The sequence below is a fragment of the Physeter macrocephalus genome, chromosome 6 (genome assembly GCF_002837175.3).
Source record: "Physeter macrocephalus isolate SW-GA chromosome 6, ASM283717v5, whole genome shotgun sequence".
Taxonomy (NCBI): domain Eukaryota; kingdom Metazoa; phylum Chordata; class Mammalia; order Artiodactyla; family Physeteridae; genus Physeter; species Physeter macrocephalus.
Genome location: NC_041219.1, coordinates 29,434,527 through 29,447,468, shown reverse-complemented (window position 1 = coordinate 29,447,468; position 12,942 = coordinate 29,434,527). Strand labels below are relative to the sequence as shown.

Below are 12,942 nucleotides of genomic sequence, written 5' to 3'. Positions count from 1 at the left end.
ATTGGAGTTCTCTTAAAATGTTACAAAGTATGATGCTGAGATTTCCCCGCCTATAAATACATTTCTTTTAGTCAGTATACATATTACCACACCTATGAAGTAGTTCACTACCTGTGATCATTTTGGTATTAATGTGAGGGGCAAATAATTAACAGAGGAAGCACTGAATCAGCACTGAATGGAATTATCTTCCCAACAGTGAGCTTGTAATAGATTGTGGCCTCTTTCGGGTCTGCATAGATCCATGTGTGCTTATCTGTTTGCGTGCTGGTTTCTCCCAGCTCCATGCAAACCCCAGGGTAGGGATTGTCTTACCCTATCTAGTCAGCTAAGTTTAGTGTCCTCATAAAGTAAGTGCTCAATAAATGTTTGTTGAATGAATGATTAGGTTAGTTTTAAGACCCATAACAAACTCCAGCTAACATTGGTTTTCTTGTAAAAATCTCAAATGAATAAAATTCAAAACTCATATGTGAGACTAATATCACAATTACAGTTATGAACTTGATTTTCAAACAGAGGTAGATTTAAGGGGACTCTATCAGAAGATGACTGTGCTCCCTTGCCCATAGGTGGGCAGGGTTATAAAAGACAAACCTGTTTATGGCTCCTTCACAGCCCACATTTCCTAGGGTGGCATAACACCTGGAGGTAGGAGGCGATGCGGCTGTGCACTGCCAGAGCAGGAAGTGTGATGACAGCCACCTCTCAGTTCTTCAATGCTGGGTTTTTTTAAAAACCTTTTTTTAAATTGTGGTAAAATATACATAACATAAAATTTACAATTTAACCATTTTAAGCATACAATTCAGTGGCATTAAGTATATTTGCAATATTGCATAAGCATCACCATTATCTATTTACAGAATTTTTCATCATCCCAAACAGAAACTCTGTACCTATGAAACAATAATTCCCCATTCTCCCACCTTCCAGCTTCTGGTAACCTCTGTTCTACTTTCTGTCTCTATAAAGTTGCCTCATATATATGGAAGCATACAGTATCTGGACTTCTGTGTAAGGCTTATTTCACTTAGCATGTTTTCAAGGTTCATCCATGTTGTAGCATGTGTCAGAATTTCATTCCTTTTTACGGCCAAATAATATTCCACTGTATTTTTATACCACAGTTTGTCTGTCCATTCATCTGTTGACAGACACTTGGGTTGTTTCCACACTTCAATTCTGTTTTAAACAATTCTGAAACTGATTAACATGAAAAATGTCAGGTAAATATCAGTGGTATCTCCCCGTACCCTCCACCAAGCCCCTTTCATCCAAATTTAGGGTGGCTATGAAAAAAAGTGGCATTTCAATACTCAAACTTTGAAGCAACCAGAGCCCTAACTGGAGAAGATAGAATTGATCTGAAAATTACTTTTTTTAAAGACTATGACATTTGGGTCACAAGTATAATTTTGGCATCCGTGTATTATATACCCTGGGAAAATGGAGCTAATAATTCACAGTGTCTCCCAAAAATGTGAAATGTTGGGGAAGAGAAGCAGAGGCAGAGCAGGACAATTGGCAGGGGAAAGTATTCTTTTCTAAGAATTTTCCAGCTTCCCCACTCCCATTCTTTTCACATGTTGAAATGTGCAAAACATAATCCTTTATGAGTGAATAAGCATAGCTGTGTCTAATTCTGATATTCATAAATTATCATAGGTATTTTGGAGCTATGAGTATTTTATTCTTTCAAAATTTCCACACTCTTAACTGTACTTAATCCCCTAAAAACATTTTTCCTTCGGGGCTTCCCTGATGGCTCAGCGGTTAAGAATCCGCCAGCCAATGCAGGGGACATGGGTTCGAGCCCTGGTCCAGGAAGATCCCACATGCCATGGAGCAACTAAGCCCGGGTGCCACAACTACTGAGCCCGTGTGCCTAGAGCCCATACTCCACAACGAGAAGCAACCGCAATGAGAAGCCTGCTCACCGCAGTGAAGAGCAGCCCCTGCTCACCACAACTAGAGAAAGCCCGCGCGCAGCAATGAAAACCCAACGCAGCCAAAAATAAATAAATTTATTAAAAAATTTTCCTTGATTCAATATTTTACTTTTAAAATAAAATTTTAAACTCAACTATAATGTAATATTGAAAAGTGTACAGATCCTAAGTTTATCTCTCAAGGAATTTCCTCAAGGTGAACACACCATTACCACCCCCAGAAGCCTCCTGCATGCCCCGTTCCAGTCTCTGCCATACACCCAAGATGACCACTATCTTGACTTCTCTCACCATCGATTAGCTTTCATGTTTTTGAACTTTATATAAGTGGAATCATGTAATATGTCTGGCTTGTCTGGTTTCTTTTTCTCAACATTATGTTTGTGAGATTCATACATGTTGTTTTGTGCAGTTGTTTGTTTATCTAACATGAAATGGAATGTAAGCTATTCCGCTGTTCAATTTGCAGAACATCCTCATCTCTCGTTTTATTGTTCTTTGGCACAGGGAGCTAATCAAGTTCAATTGCGAAAGTTGTTTACAGTCAGCACTCAGCAGAACATAACATGGATTAGAATTACAGAATCTTTGAGTTGGAAAGGACTTTAAAGGTCATCTAGACATCTACCCCCTCGCCTATCCAGTTTTGATACTATTTCTCCTAAACATTGCTCTGGTCAGATCACTTCCCATTCACTGCTGAAGGCATCCAGAGTTCGTATCCAGTATTCAGAGCCTTTCTCGGTCCCATCACGATCCTGTCTCGCTTCACAGCAGGAAGCAGCAGCTCCTCCCACTTCTTGCAGCCTCTCTTGGCTGCCCCTCCTCCGAGGTGCTCTGGGCTGGGCCCACCACCTGGTGGCAGCTCCAGGGATGGGACTGATATTTCACTTCTCCGTCATCTGTGTGCCTTTGAGCTCCCTTTTTCCTTGTCCTTCGGCTCTGTTGGGCCAGGCCCTCAATCTCTTTTTCAGACATGAGTATTTTCTTTAGCCTCATTCCCCAATCCTACTTCTTACACTGTTCTTGTTATCTTAATAAAATATCTCTCCTTGTCTTTTCCTCTCCTGTTTGACAGGCAGAACTTAAAAAGAAAACAAGACATGCTGAAAGGTCGCTGCCCATCCATCTCTAAAGCTCTTTCTAAGTGTTCAAGAGGTTTCCCCACAAAACTTCCATCAACTACTAATCATTCTCATATTAAAGATGTTTTCTCAGAATATATATATTTAATGACCCACACTGCAGTAATTTTTTTCATATCCAAGTACAATATTTTAGCCCCTTGATGAGTTATACTTTTTTCCTTTTATATTTTTATATATATCTAAAGCTTCTAAAAGGAATGTGTTAATATAAATAGGGAGTAAAATAAATGTTATTTAGAAAGGGAAAGAAAAAAGCAGCTTTATGGAAAATAGGACTTTTGTTTTTTTTTACTTTTTCCTTTTACATTATTTTGTATTTCTCCAAATTTCCTAGAAGCATGTTTTAAATATAAATAGGGAATACAGTAAGTGTTACTTTAGAAGAGAAACGGGGGACTTTATGGCAAACAGGACCATCAGAAAGCTTGTTAAACTAGGAGGTGGGACAGACAAGCTGTTTGAAGTAAACTATTGGTAACAGATCTTGACTTGTAATTAAGTGTTGGTGGCTCTGTAATGAATCTGTGGTTTCAGGAGGGGTCTCCCATGGCTCCTGGAGCTACATCTGTCTTGAGTATTATCTGTTCTTGGCTTTATGGTGTTCCTGAGCAGAAGGAGGAATGGGGGCAGGATGCTACCTGGAGAACGATTTACTTTGCCCAGAAGTTTATTGAGATCCTTTTATCTGCGAATGCCGCGTACACAGTGGAGAGACAGTTTCCTTATTGTCCCGAAACATGTTACCTACAAGCTCGAGCATCTCTACCAACAGTTAAAAAAGCACAGTGGCCAGGTACAGGGATCAGCAAGGTTTGGCCTAAGCCTCTGCTTAGACTAGAGTACTAGAATGGCTTCCCAGTGGAGAGAACGAAAACTCCTCAAAAGGTTTAATTGGCCAGCTTAGGAATCTGTTTGCTTGTAACTTTTTTTTCCTCTTAGAGAATGCATTCATTTATTCAGCAAACATTTATTAAGTGCAGTTATGTGCAAGGTGCTGCTTTAGATATAAGTGTAAAAATAAGAAATAGCTCCTGCCTTCCAGGTGCTTACAGTCTAGGAGGGGAGATAAGGCGTGTATGCAAATAACTATCATACAGGATTATAGTTTTAGCAAATAGAATAGTAAGTGCAAAACAGGGAGCTCACACACTGTGCTGCTAGGAAATGTGTTAGAGTGGGAAAAAAAAGGATTTAAAATGTTTATGTAGTGTCTACTTGAATGGGAATGATACACAAAAACATTCAAGCAAAAAGACAATCTGTCCTATTAAGTTACTTTTTATACCTAGACTGAAATATTTTTAAAGAAAATAATCCAAGCTGTTACTATAGTAATGATCTGACTACAAATTATAATATAAATTCAATGCTGCATTTTCTCACTGTTCTATGTTGTATTACAGTTTTTCTTTTAAAAAAGGAAATATTTAGAAGAACATAAAAGCCTTTTTCATTATAATATAGTAAAAGGGAATTTTACGTTTATTGAATGAACAAGAAAATAGTAATGAAATTTTATGTTTTCTGCTCTCCTTTCTTCTCAACCTCAGGAAAAACTGATAGACTCTCTTAGTAAAAAAATTAATCAAGTATACAAAGTCTGCATTGGAGATGCTGAGGTTGGCAGCCTCAACCCAGTTCAAAAGCTGGTAAAAGTAGAGTCTCGCCTGGTGGAACTGAGTGATCTCATTGAATCCATTCCCAAAGAAAACGTGGAGGCAATTGAGAGGATGAAACAGAAAGAACGACGGCAAAAGTACAGTCACTGTCTTATGATATAAATGTAGTGAAAGACTTAATGAGAAGCTGTTTTTGCTTGGATTCCACACACATTAAGGAAGTCTGTTATATGGCAAGTCTCTTATTATACTCCATATTGAGACACAGTGGAATCAAACCCAGCCCTGCCCTCCTCATGGAGCCATTATTTAGTGTGGAGACACATAACATCCATATTCTTACGAAATAAATATCTCGTTATCAATGGTAAAATGAGCACTGTGAAGGAAAGAGTTCATCAGGGGCAAATGACATAGTTTCGGATGGGCAAGGGGTCCTTCTAGCCTGAAAAAGTGAATTTTCAGAGTGACTATTCACTACTTACATGAAAATTTTCAAAGGGCTATAATGTAGAAGGAGAACTATACTTGTGGTGAAGGGCCCAAGACTAGAATTAGGAGCCTTTCATTGGAAAACTACAGGGAGGCTCAATCTATGAAGGAATTGTTTGAAAGTTAGAGCCAGGTAATGAGGGTTTTCCTCAGTTCCTAACTGCCAACACTTACATACATCACATTTACTCATTAACTCATTTATTCCTCAAGATAATCTCATGAAGATTATCATCCCTGGAACACATACCACCACCCTCACCTCCACCCCTGCCCAAGCCCCATGTCCCCACATCTTTGCCTAGCTTGGGGCCTTTCCCGGAGAATCCACTGATTTACAAATTTCCATACTAAGTTAAATAAGGATTTTATGTACATACTACCTTTGAGGCAATGATTATTATAAATATAATATGAGCCCTAGTATAATGTAGCATACAGAGAATGCTTATAGGGGGAATGATGTTCATGTTATAGCAAAAAAACATGTTGGCAGGCATACTAGAACTACGGCTATGAGCATATGGGCATTAGAGCTGACCTGCCCCTGGGTTCAATCCAGGTTCCGCCATTTACAACTTTTGTGACCTTAGGCAGGCCACACAACCTCTCTTAAGTTTCAGTTCCCTTATCTGTAAAATGGTAGTAATAATGGAACTTATCTCACAGGGTTGTTGTGAGGATTAAATTAAATAATCTATGTAAAAGCACTAAAGCATGCTTGGCATATAGTAAGTACTCAAAGAGTAGCCATTAATATTAGATACTTTGTTACTGCTTACATTACTGGGGTTGGGGCGATATTGTTTCCTCCGTATAAAAACAAAGTCCAGACTATATTAAGGTGATCCTGATGGGATTTTATTGAATATGAAGCAAATTTTTTAAGAAATCATAAATGAAAGATCACTCTTTCCAGAAGATGACCTTTGACTAATTACACTAAGAGCATTTGCATCTTGTAATTACTACTATTTCCAGTAGTGATACATGAATCTAATTCCAATTACTTATCATTCTTATCAAAAGGAGAATTTTACTGGATTTTTCCCATGGTTTGGAGGCACCTAACACCCAATTTTGCATAAAAAATGTTCAGTGAATGTTACATTGATAATTATATACATCCATAAAAAAGCTATCACTTGTCCAGTGGTTATTCTGCACCAGGCATTGGACTAGACAGTTTGCATAAGTCAGCTCATTTAATTTTATCCTCATAACAACCCTAAAGAGAACAAAGACAAATACTATTTCTTGGCCTTAATTTGAGGATAACATTCAAAAAGATTTAGTGGAAAGTATGTTTTTGTGGTTATCCATTGAACTATATACACTTGTGATCTGTGTACTTTTCTGCACATTATACTTCAATAAAAAGGTTTAAAAAGAGGGGGAAATAGCTGGAAATTAATTCAAGTGGCCGCCATACGGATTAACTGCGAAGTACTGAACTGTAAATGGAGTGATGAGAAAGCTTTGCTGAGGTGCTTGTTTTAGACCAAGATTTGGGTAGATTTTACTTCTTCCAAAATGGTGACATGCATTTTCTTCCCATTTCAACACAAACAGGATTTGTTGTTGAAATTTCACCTGAATATTCAAAACCCATAGATTTGGGTGAAGATGAAGTATTATTTTCATTTAACCTTAAAGGAAACTTTATAATATTTAGATAATTCTTTACCAAATAGTAATGATGTAGGTCTTTTTTACTTTCTGTGATTTATAGTTAGAACAGTGTCTTCCCCTCTTGACAGGTTGCGTGAAGAGAAAGTGAAAGAAAAACAAAAACACCAGGAGGAAAGGCTAAAAGCTGCTCTGGACAGAGCAGTAGCACAGCCAAAGAAAAAGGTCTGTGTTTTGTTATTAGTAGGTTCCACTACATCAATGTGTGAGGGCTTCTGTGGTGCAAAAACAAAATACCTAACTCATCTAATTTATCCAGGTTAAACTTCAGTAAGATTGCTAACAGCTTAAATTGATCTCTCTCTGGTTCCTTGCTACTTTCAGAATGATTCAAATTACTGGTTCTACAGTTCTCCATTAGACTAACTTTTTGGTAAAAGAAACCTCTCCCCTCTCCTCTTTCTTTAGCTCCAGGTGCCATGAAACTAGAGAATTTAAAAAATAATAGTAAGTGAATTACATATTACTGGAAGGGTCTTTTAATCCTCACACTGTAAAAATAATGAGACTTACAGTTGAAGTTAAAATAATGTACCCAGAGTCACTTCAGATTTAGCAGCAGAATCTGACCAGAAGCCAAGGTTCTTCATTATTTCAAGATTACCTGTTCAATAAGTTTAGAATTGGGCAGTCACAGAATGCATGTGGTCTAGGACTCCCCCTGGGTGTGAAGGGCCTTTTGTTTCTATATGCCACTCTCCCTCCTCTGAGCTAGAGTCTGAAGTCTATTCCAGGAAGGCAATCTCATAGCTATCTGCAAAGCTAATATGGACATTGATTCTCACCATAGTCACAGCTAACCTATAGTGAATGCTGTGCGCCTCACAACCAGCCTTTGAGGTAAGTACTTAAAGTTCTGAAGTATGGTAACTGTTAATATGTACTATGTCAAAAAGTGATTATTAATTTTATTTAAATAAGCATTTCATCTTTAAAAGGGTCTGTACTTATCTAGTTCAACTCTGCCTATGAAGACCTAACTTCTCCTCTTCTTCTAAGAGAGAATTAACCATTCATCACCCTGCTACATGTATATACTATTATTTACTAAACTCACCAAATTAAAGTGATTATTTTTTAATATATCCATCTTTCCTTTTAGACCATGAATGAGTTTTATGACCTCTGTATACCCAATGCCTGGCACATAGTGGACACTCAATAAATGCTTACTGAATTAACAGACTAAAAATGAGAATGAAAACTAAATCTGGAAGAAAACTGGAGAAAGAATGTTGATAAGTCAACAATGTATGAAGACCTCTGAAAGAAGATTTTACTCTTTCAGAGGACATTTAGGACATTTCATCACTGGCAATTTTCTCAGACAGAAATTAATAACAAAGGTTATCAAAGGAGATCATCACCAGTGGGGGGAAAAATATGACATTAGCAAAGGAATTCAAGGATTCCAGTCCTCTAAGGATATTTTTGTTGTTATAACGAGGGGAGGATTGCTAGTGCTATTTAGTTCCCTGGAGTCAGGAATGTCAAACATTCTGCAATGCAGGGGACAGTCACACACAGAGTTGGTGCCCCTTTTGAGGCACAGCGGAAACGTCCCATCAAATTTCATGTCCAACAGAACAGTTTTCTTATCCATTTAATTTATACAAATTCAGATATGAAGGCAAAACAAAAAATAAATAAATGAATAAGGAGAAGGGGGAGAAAAGATTCAAAGAGAAAGATTAGTATGATATACTTGAGTATATGCTCCAGAGAGAATAAACAGGTATGAACTGGGGTATCCCTAAGCCTCTCCTGGTGGGACCAAGAACCAACAGGATTTCTAGTGCCTAAGAAAATAGTACATGGTTTTCTCAAGTTTTTGTTGAACAGGATTTTTAAATGCCAGTCAGCTGTTGCTTAGCAGAGGAAAGTGATCTCTTCCAACCAATGGAGTAGAAATTAGCTATGGCAGTTACTGAGAAAGGAAGTGTTGGCCTCAAACATGGAGTTTCTCTAAGCTTAGCGTACCTGAAACACAAGCTATCTGATGACTTTATCTAAATCCTCCCACTTCCCCATAAAACCTAACTGCCCTGTCTTCTGCATACCATGGACATCCATTAGGTTATCAATCCCTTTGTAATTGGGATTATTATTTACTCTTTTAAACTATATTATTCTTCAGAAAAATCAAGTTAATATTAGTATTTTAGTTACACTTCAATAGAAAATGGTTATATGAAAATATTAAGTACTTTTTCTTTTGTTTCAGCTGGGAAGACGACTTCTCTACCGCTCAAAACCTCCATGTGGTAACAAACGTGAACTACTTTTAGTCAAGGATACAAGAACAAAATCACTGGAGGAAGAATATTTTTTCACTTGAATAGGAGCAGTAAGACATTTATAACCAGAATGCTTTAGGTATATTTTGTAGATTTTTGCTTTTCAGTAATGGCAATATTCTGCCCCACACACAGGCCTAACCAATTTCAGGAAGACAGGTCCTTACTCTAAAAGGCCCTTAGGATTGGAAATGTGAGTTATTTTCTTTTGTTGAAGACCTTTATTATCCATACCCTAACCATTGTTCTATACAGCTAAACATTTATACTTTCTGTTGTCCCAGGTGGGGATACACATCCAAAGTGACCTTACTGATGTAACTGTATGGTGAATGACCATTTAAGTGCAATAATGGCTTTCTGACAACATAAGACTTTAAATAATCTTTTTTTTTCCAACCAGTCCACAGGAAAGTTCATAGTGTAAATTTTATCACTGTGGAGTATACATTTTAACAATGTGCAACTCTAAAATATTGATTTGAGGAGTTTAAAACTTAAATGAAAACTACTAGATTATGTTCTCATGAGAACATAATGAGACATAATCAACCATGAGACTGATGTTTAATTCACATTAAGGGGTTCTGTTCAGAAAACTTAATTCTCTTAAGTGAACAAACCATATGTCTTCAGTCTAAATGTCAGTTCACAATTTCTGTTGTGTTCTATACTCAAAACCATTTTAATTTTCAGGTGATGTTTCAATTTTAGCTGTAACGTGCATATCATTTAGCTCACATTGATATAGAATTAACAAGTAATTTATTGACTACTAAGTAAAATAATACAGTCTATATTAACTCTAAGAAAATATTTAACTTTATGTGTCAAAAGTGGCTCAAAAATAACTTTAAAAGAAACAGTTGCTTTTAAAAGGTCTCAGTTAATATACAATTACAAGGGCTAAAATTGACTTTCATAAACATTTATAGAGCATATAAATAAATTTCCCTTATAGAAAAAAAAATACAGCATTGGGCTTACATGAAAACCAACTTGAATAAAGTTGGGTGGCTTTTAAAGCATTAGTTCTGTGAATAATTTTTCAACTGTTTCAACATTTGAGCTCTGCATGTAAATATCTGAATATGAATAGCTCACAGTCAAGTTGAAAAACAAACAAATCTTTATTGTCTACAAATCTATATAAAAAAATTCCCCCCAAAAGATGCTATTCTCTCATTTCCCCATCTTCTTCTTCTTCTTCAACACCCCTGATATAAAGGACATTATTACACCTGTAAACAGAAAAACAGTCCATTTTGTTGTTCCAACAAGAAACCATATAAGATCTGAATTACTACTTTTATCAGATTTTTTTCATTACAAAAATATTAATGCTAAGATTACAATACACTTCTTTCTCTTTTTTAAAATAATTTATCTCTGGTTTGTTAAAGAGCACATGACACTCATTTTTACACCATGCGGTTGTTATAAAATGGTATCTTTATGATCTTCCAAAGGGAATAATGACTAGAATTTTGAGATGGGAAGCTAGTTCTAGAAAATAAGTATAATACGAATCCCTAATAGCAGCCAGACCCACCTAAAATTCAAAACCAAGCTTTGGCAATTAAAGCCACTGAAAAAGGTACAGTTAAGAGATAGAAAGTTTAATATCAACACTAGAAAAACCTTAAGAATGAACAGCTCCAAAATATTTAAATCTGCTTTGAAAAGTTTAACAATTTCAAGAATCTTGAAGTCTAGTTGTAGAATGCTATGTTAAATTAATAGTGATTAAAAAAAAGTAATTCTGAGATTGGGGCACTAATAGTTTATTTAAACAGGTATTTTTACTTCTCACCAGTAACTCCTTATATAAACTACTGATGTTTTGTTACCTTATTAAAACTTCACCCAGATGTCCAGATAATGCTCCATCTATGTATTCTTCTGTGTTTGCAAGCTTTAAATAAAAATAAAATATATTAGTATAATCACACAAGAGGAAAATAGTATTATACACCTAATATTGGTGAGAGAACTTATTAACTGAGACCTTTCGGTATCAACGACTCACATTTACCTACAATAATTAGAAGATTAGCTTTCTATTACTACTGTAGTACTTTCTGGTTTCATATAAACATTCAGTAAAGTTAACATTGATGGATGTAGAACTGATACATAATAAAGCTTGTTTCAACACAATTTTTTAAATATCTCAATAATGTAATATTTCTTTCTATTAAACATTAAAACAACATGTCAAGGAAGACAGTCTCCAATTTATGAATAAGCTGTGAATAATTCAGGTCTAAAGAAACAGACATTAACTTTTCTCAGAGTAATAGCATTATATCATATTGAGGAACCCAATGGGTACAAAAGCTATGGCTAAAATACCAAATACATTATATTAGTCAACAGCCAAACTAAAGGACTGAATAAGAATTTTTAAACATGTGCTAATAAAGAGGAAAAAAGTAAGTTCTTAAGAGTAGGTTTAATTAAGAGTGACCTTTATAGTTACTTTAGAGAACGCTATTATTTCTAATTTTACATCAAAATGTTTAGCTTTCCTTTTACATAAAGATAATAAACTTTACTTATAATTAAAAAAAATTAAAATCAGTGCTACTGGGACTCACAAAAGAAATGAACAAGATAGAAAGGAAACAGGGAAGTTTCCTTCATTAACTAGGCAAGTGGGCAAAGGGAAAGAAAAATAGGTCTTAGAGAGGATATAAGGTAAGGCATTTAAAACATGTTAATGAATTAATAATGCTACTGGATATTATTCCTTCTCCTATAGAGAACAAAAAATAACCTCTTATACTGAGGGGATATGGTTTTGTCTGAAATTGTTGCCAACAATTAGTTTTGTATGCAATAGCTCTCAGAAATAATGTATTAACATCAACTAATTTTTTTTTAAAGTGATTATTTCCGGCAGATGTTCACCAACATTTAAACTGGTTTCTAAATTATAATAATGCTCCAAAGGCCTTCTACCACACTTAAAAAAAATTGAACTATAGCTGATTTACAATACTGTGTTAGTTTCAGGTGCACAGCAAAGTAATTCAGTTACACATACATTTTTCAGATTCTTTTCCATTATAGGTTATTATAAGATATTGAATATAGTTATAGTTCCCTGTTTTATACAGTGGGTCCTTGTTGTTTACCTATTTTATACACAGCAGTGTGTATCTGTTAATCCCAAGCTCCTAACTTATCTCTCCCCACTCCTTCCCCTTTGGTAACCATAGGTTTGTTTTCTATGTCTCTGAGTCTGTTTCTGTTTTATAAATAAATTCATTTGTATCATTTTTTAGATTCCACATTTAAGTGATATCATATGATATTTGCCTTTTTCTGTCTGACTTACTTCACTTAGTATGATCATCTTTAGGTCCATCCATGTTGCTGCAAACGGCATTACTGCATTCTTTTTATGGCTGAGTAATATTCCATTGTGTGTGTGTGATACATATGTACCACATCTTCTTTATTCACTCATCTGTCGATGGACATTTAGGTTACTTCCATGTCTTGGCTATTATAAATAGTGCTGCTATGAACACTGGGGTGCATGTATCTTTTTGAATTAGTGTTTTCTCCAGATATATGCCCAGGAGTGGGATTGCTGGGTCATATGGTAACTCTATTTTTTAGTTTTTTAAGGAACCCCCCCCCATACTGTTCTCCATAGTGGCTGCACCAATCTACATTCCCACCAACAGTGTAGGAGGGTTCCCTTTTCAGCATTTATTATTTGTAGACTTTTTTT

At 35.8% G+C, this 12,942-nt stretch overlaps 2 protein-coding genes across 2 annotated transcripts in view; one reads left to right on the top strand and one right to left on the bottom strand.

Moving 5' to 3' along the window:
- The window catches only part of CCDC38 (coiled-coil domain containing 38), a 43,830-nt gene extending 33,648 nt beyond the window's left edge, over nt 1-10,182 (top strand). The window contains exons 12-14 of the mRNA XM_028490460.2: nt 4,651-4,856; nt 6,972-7,065; nt 9,125-10,182. Coding sequence (XP_028346261.1) covers nt 4,651-4,856; nt 6,972-7,065; nt 9,125-9,238 — 414 coding nt within the window. The 3' untranslated portion in view covers nt 9,239-10,182. The remainder of the gene's footprint in view (nt 1-4,650; nt 4,857-6,971; nt 7,066-9,124) is intronic.
- A 126-nt stretch (nt 10,183-10,308) lies between these two features.
- SNRPF (small nuclear ribonucleoprotein polypeptide F) overlaps nt 10,309-12,942 on the bottom strand; it is an 8,250-nt gene continuing 5,616 nt past the window's right edge. The window contains exons 3-4 of the mRNA XM_007125129.2: nt 11,048-11,112; nt 10,309-10,438 (exon numbers count right to left, since the gene is read on the bottom strand). Coding sequence (XP_007125191.1) covers nt 10,372-10,438; nt 11,048-11,112 — 132 coding nt within the window. The 3' untranslated portion in view covers nt 10,309-10,371. The remainder of the gene's footprint in view (nt 10,439-11,047; nt 11,113-12,942) is intronic.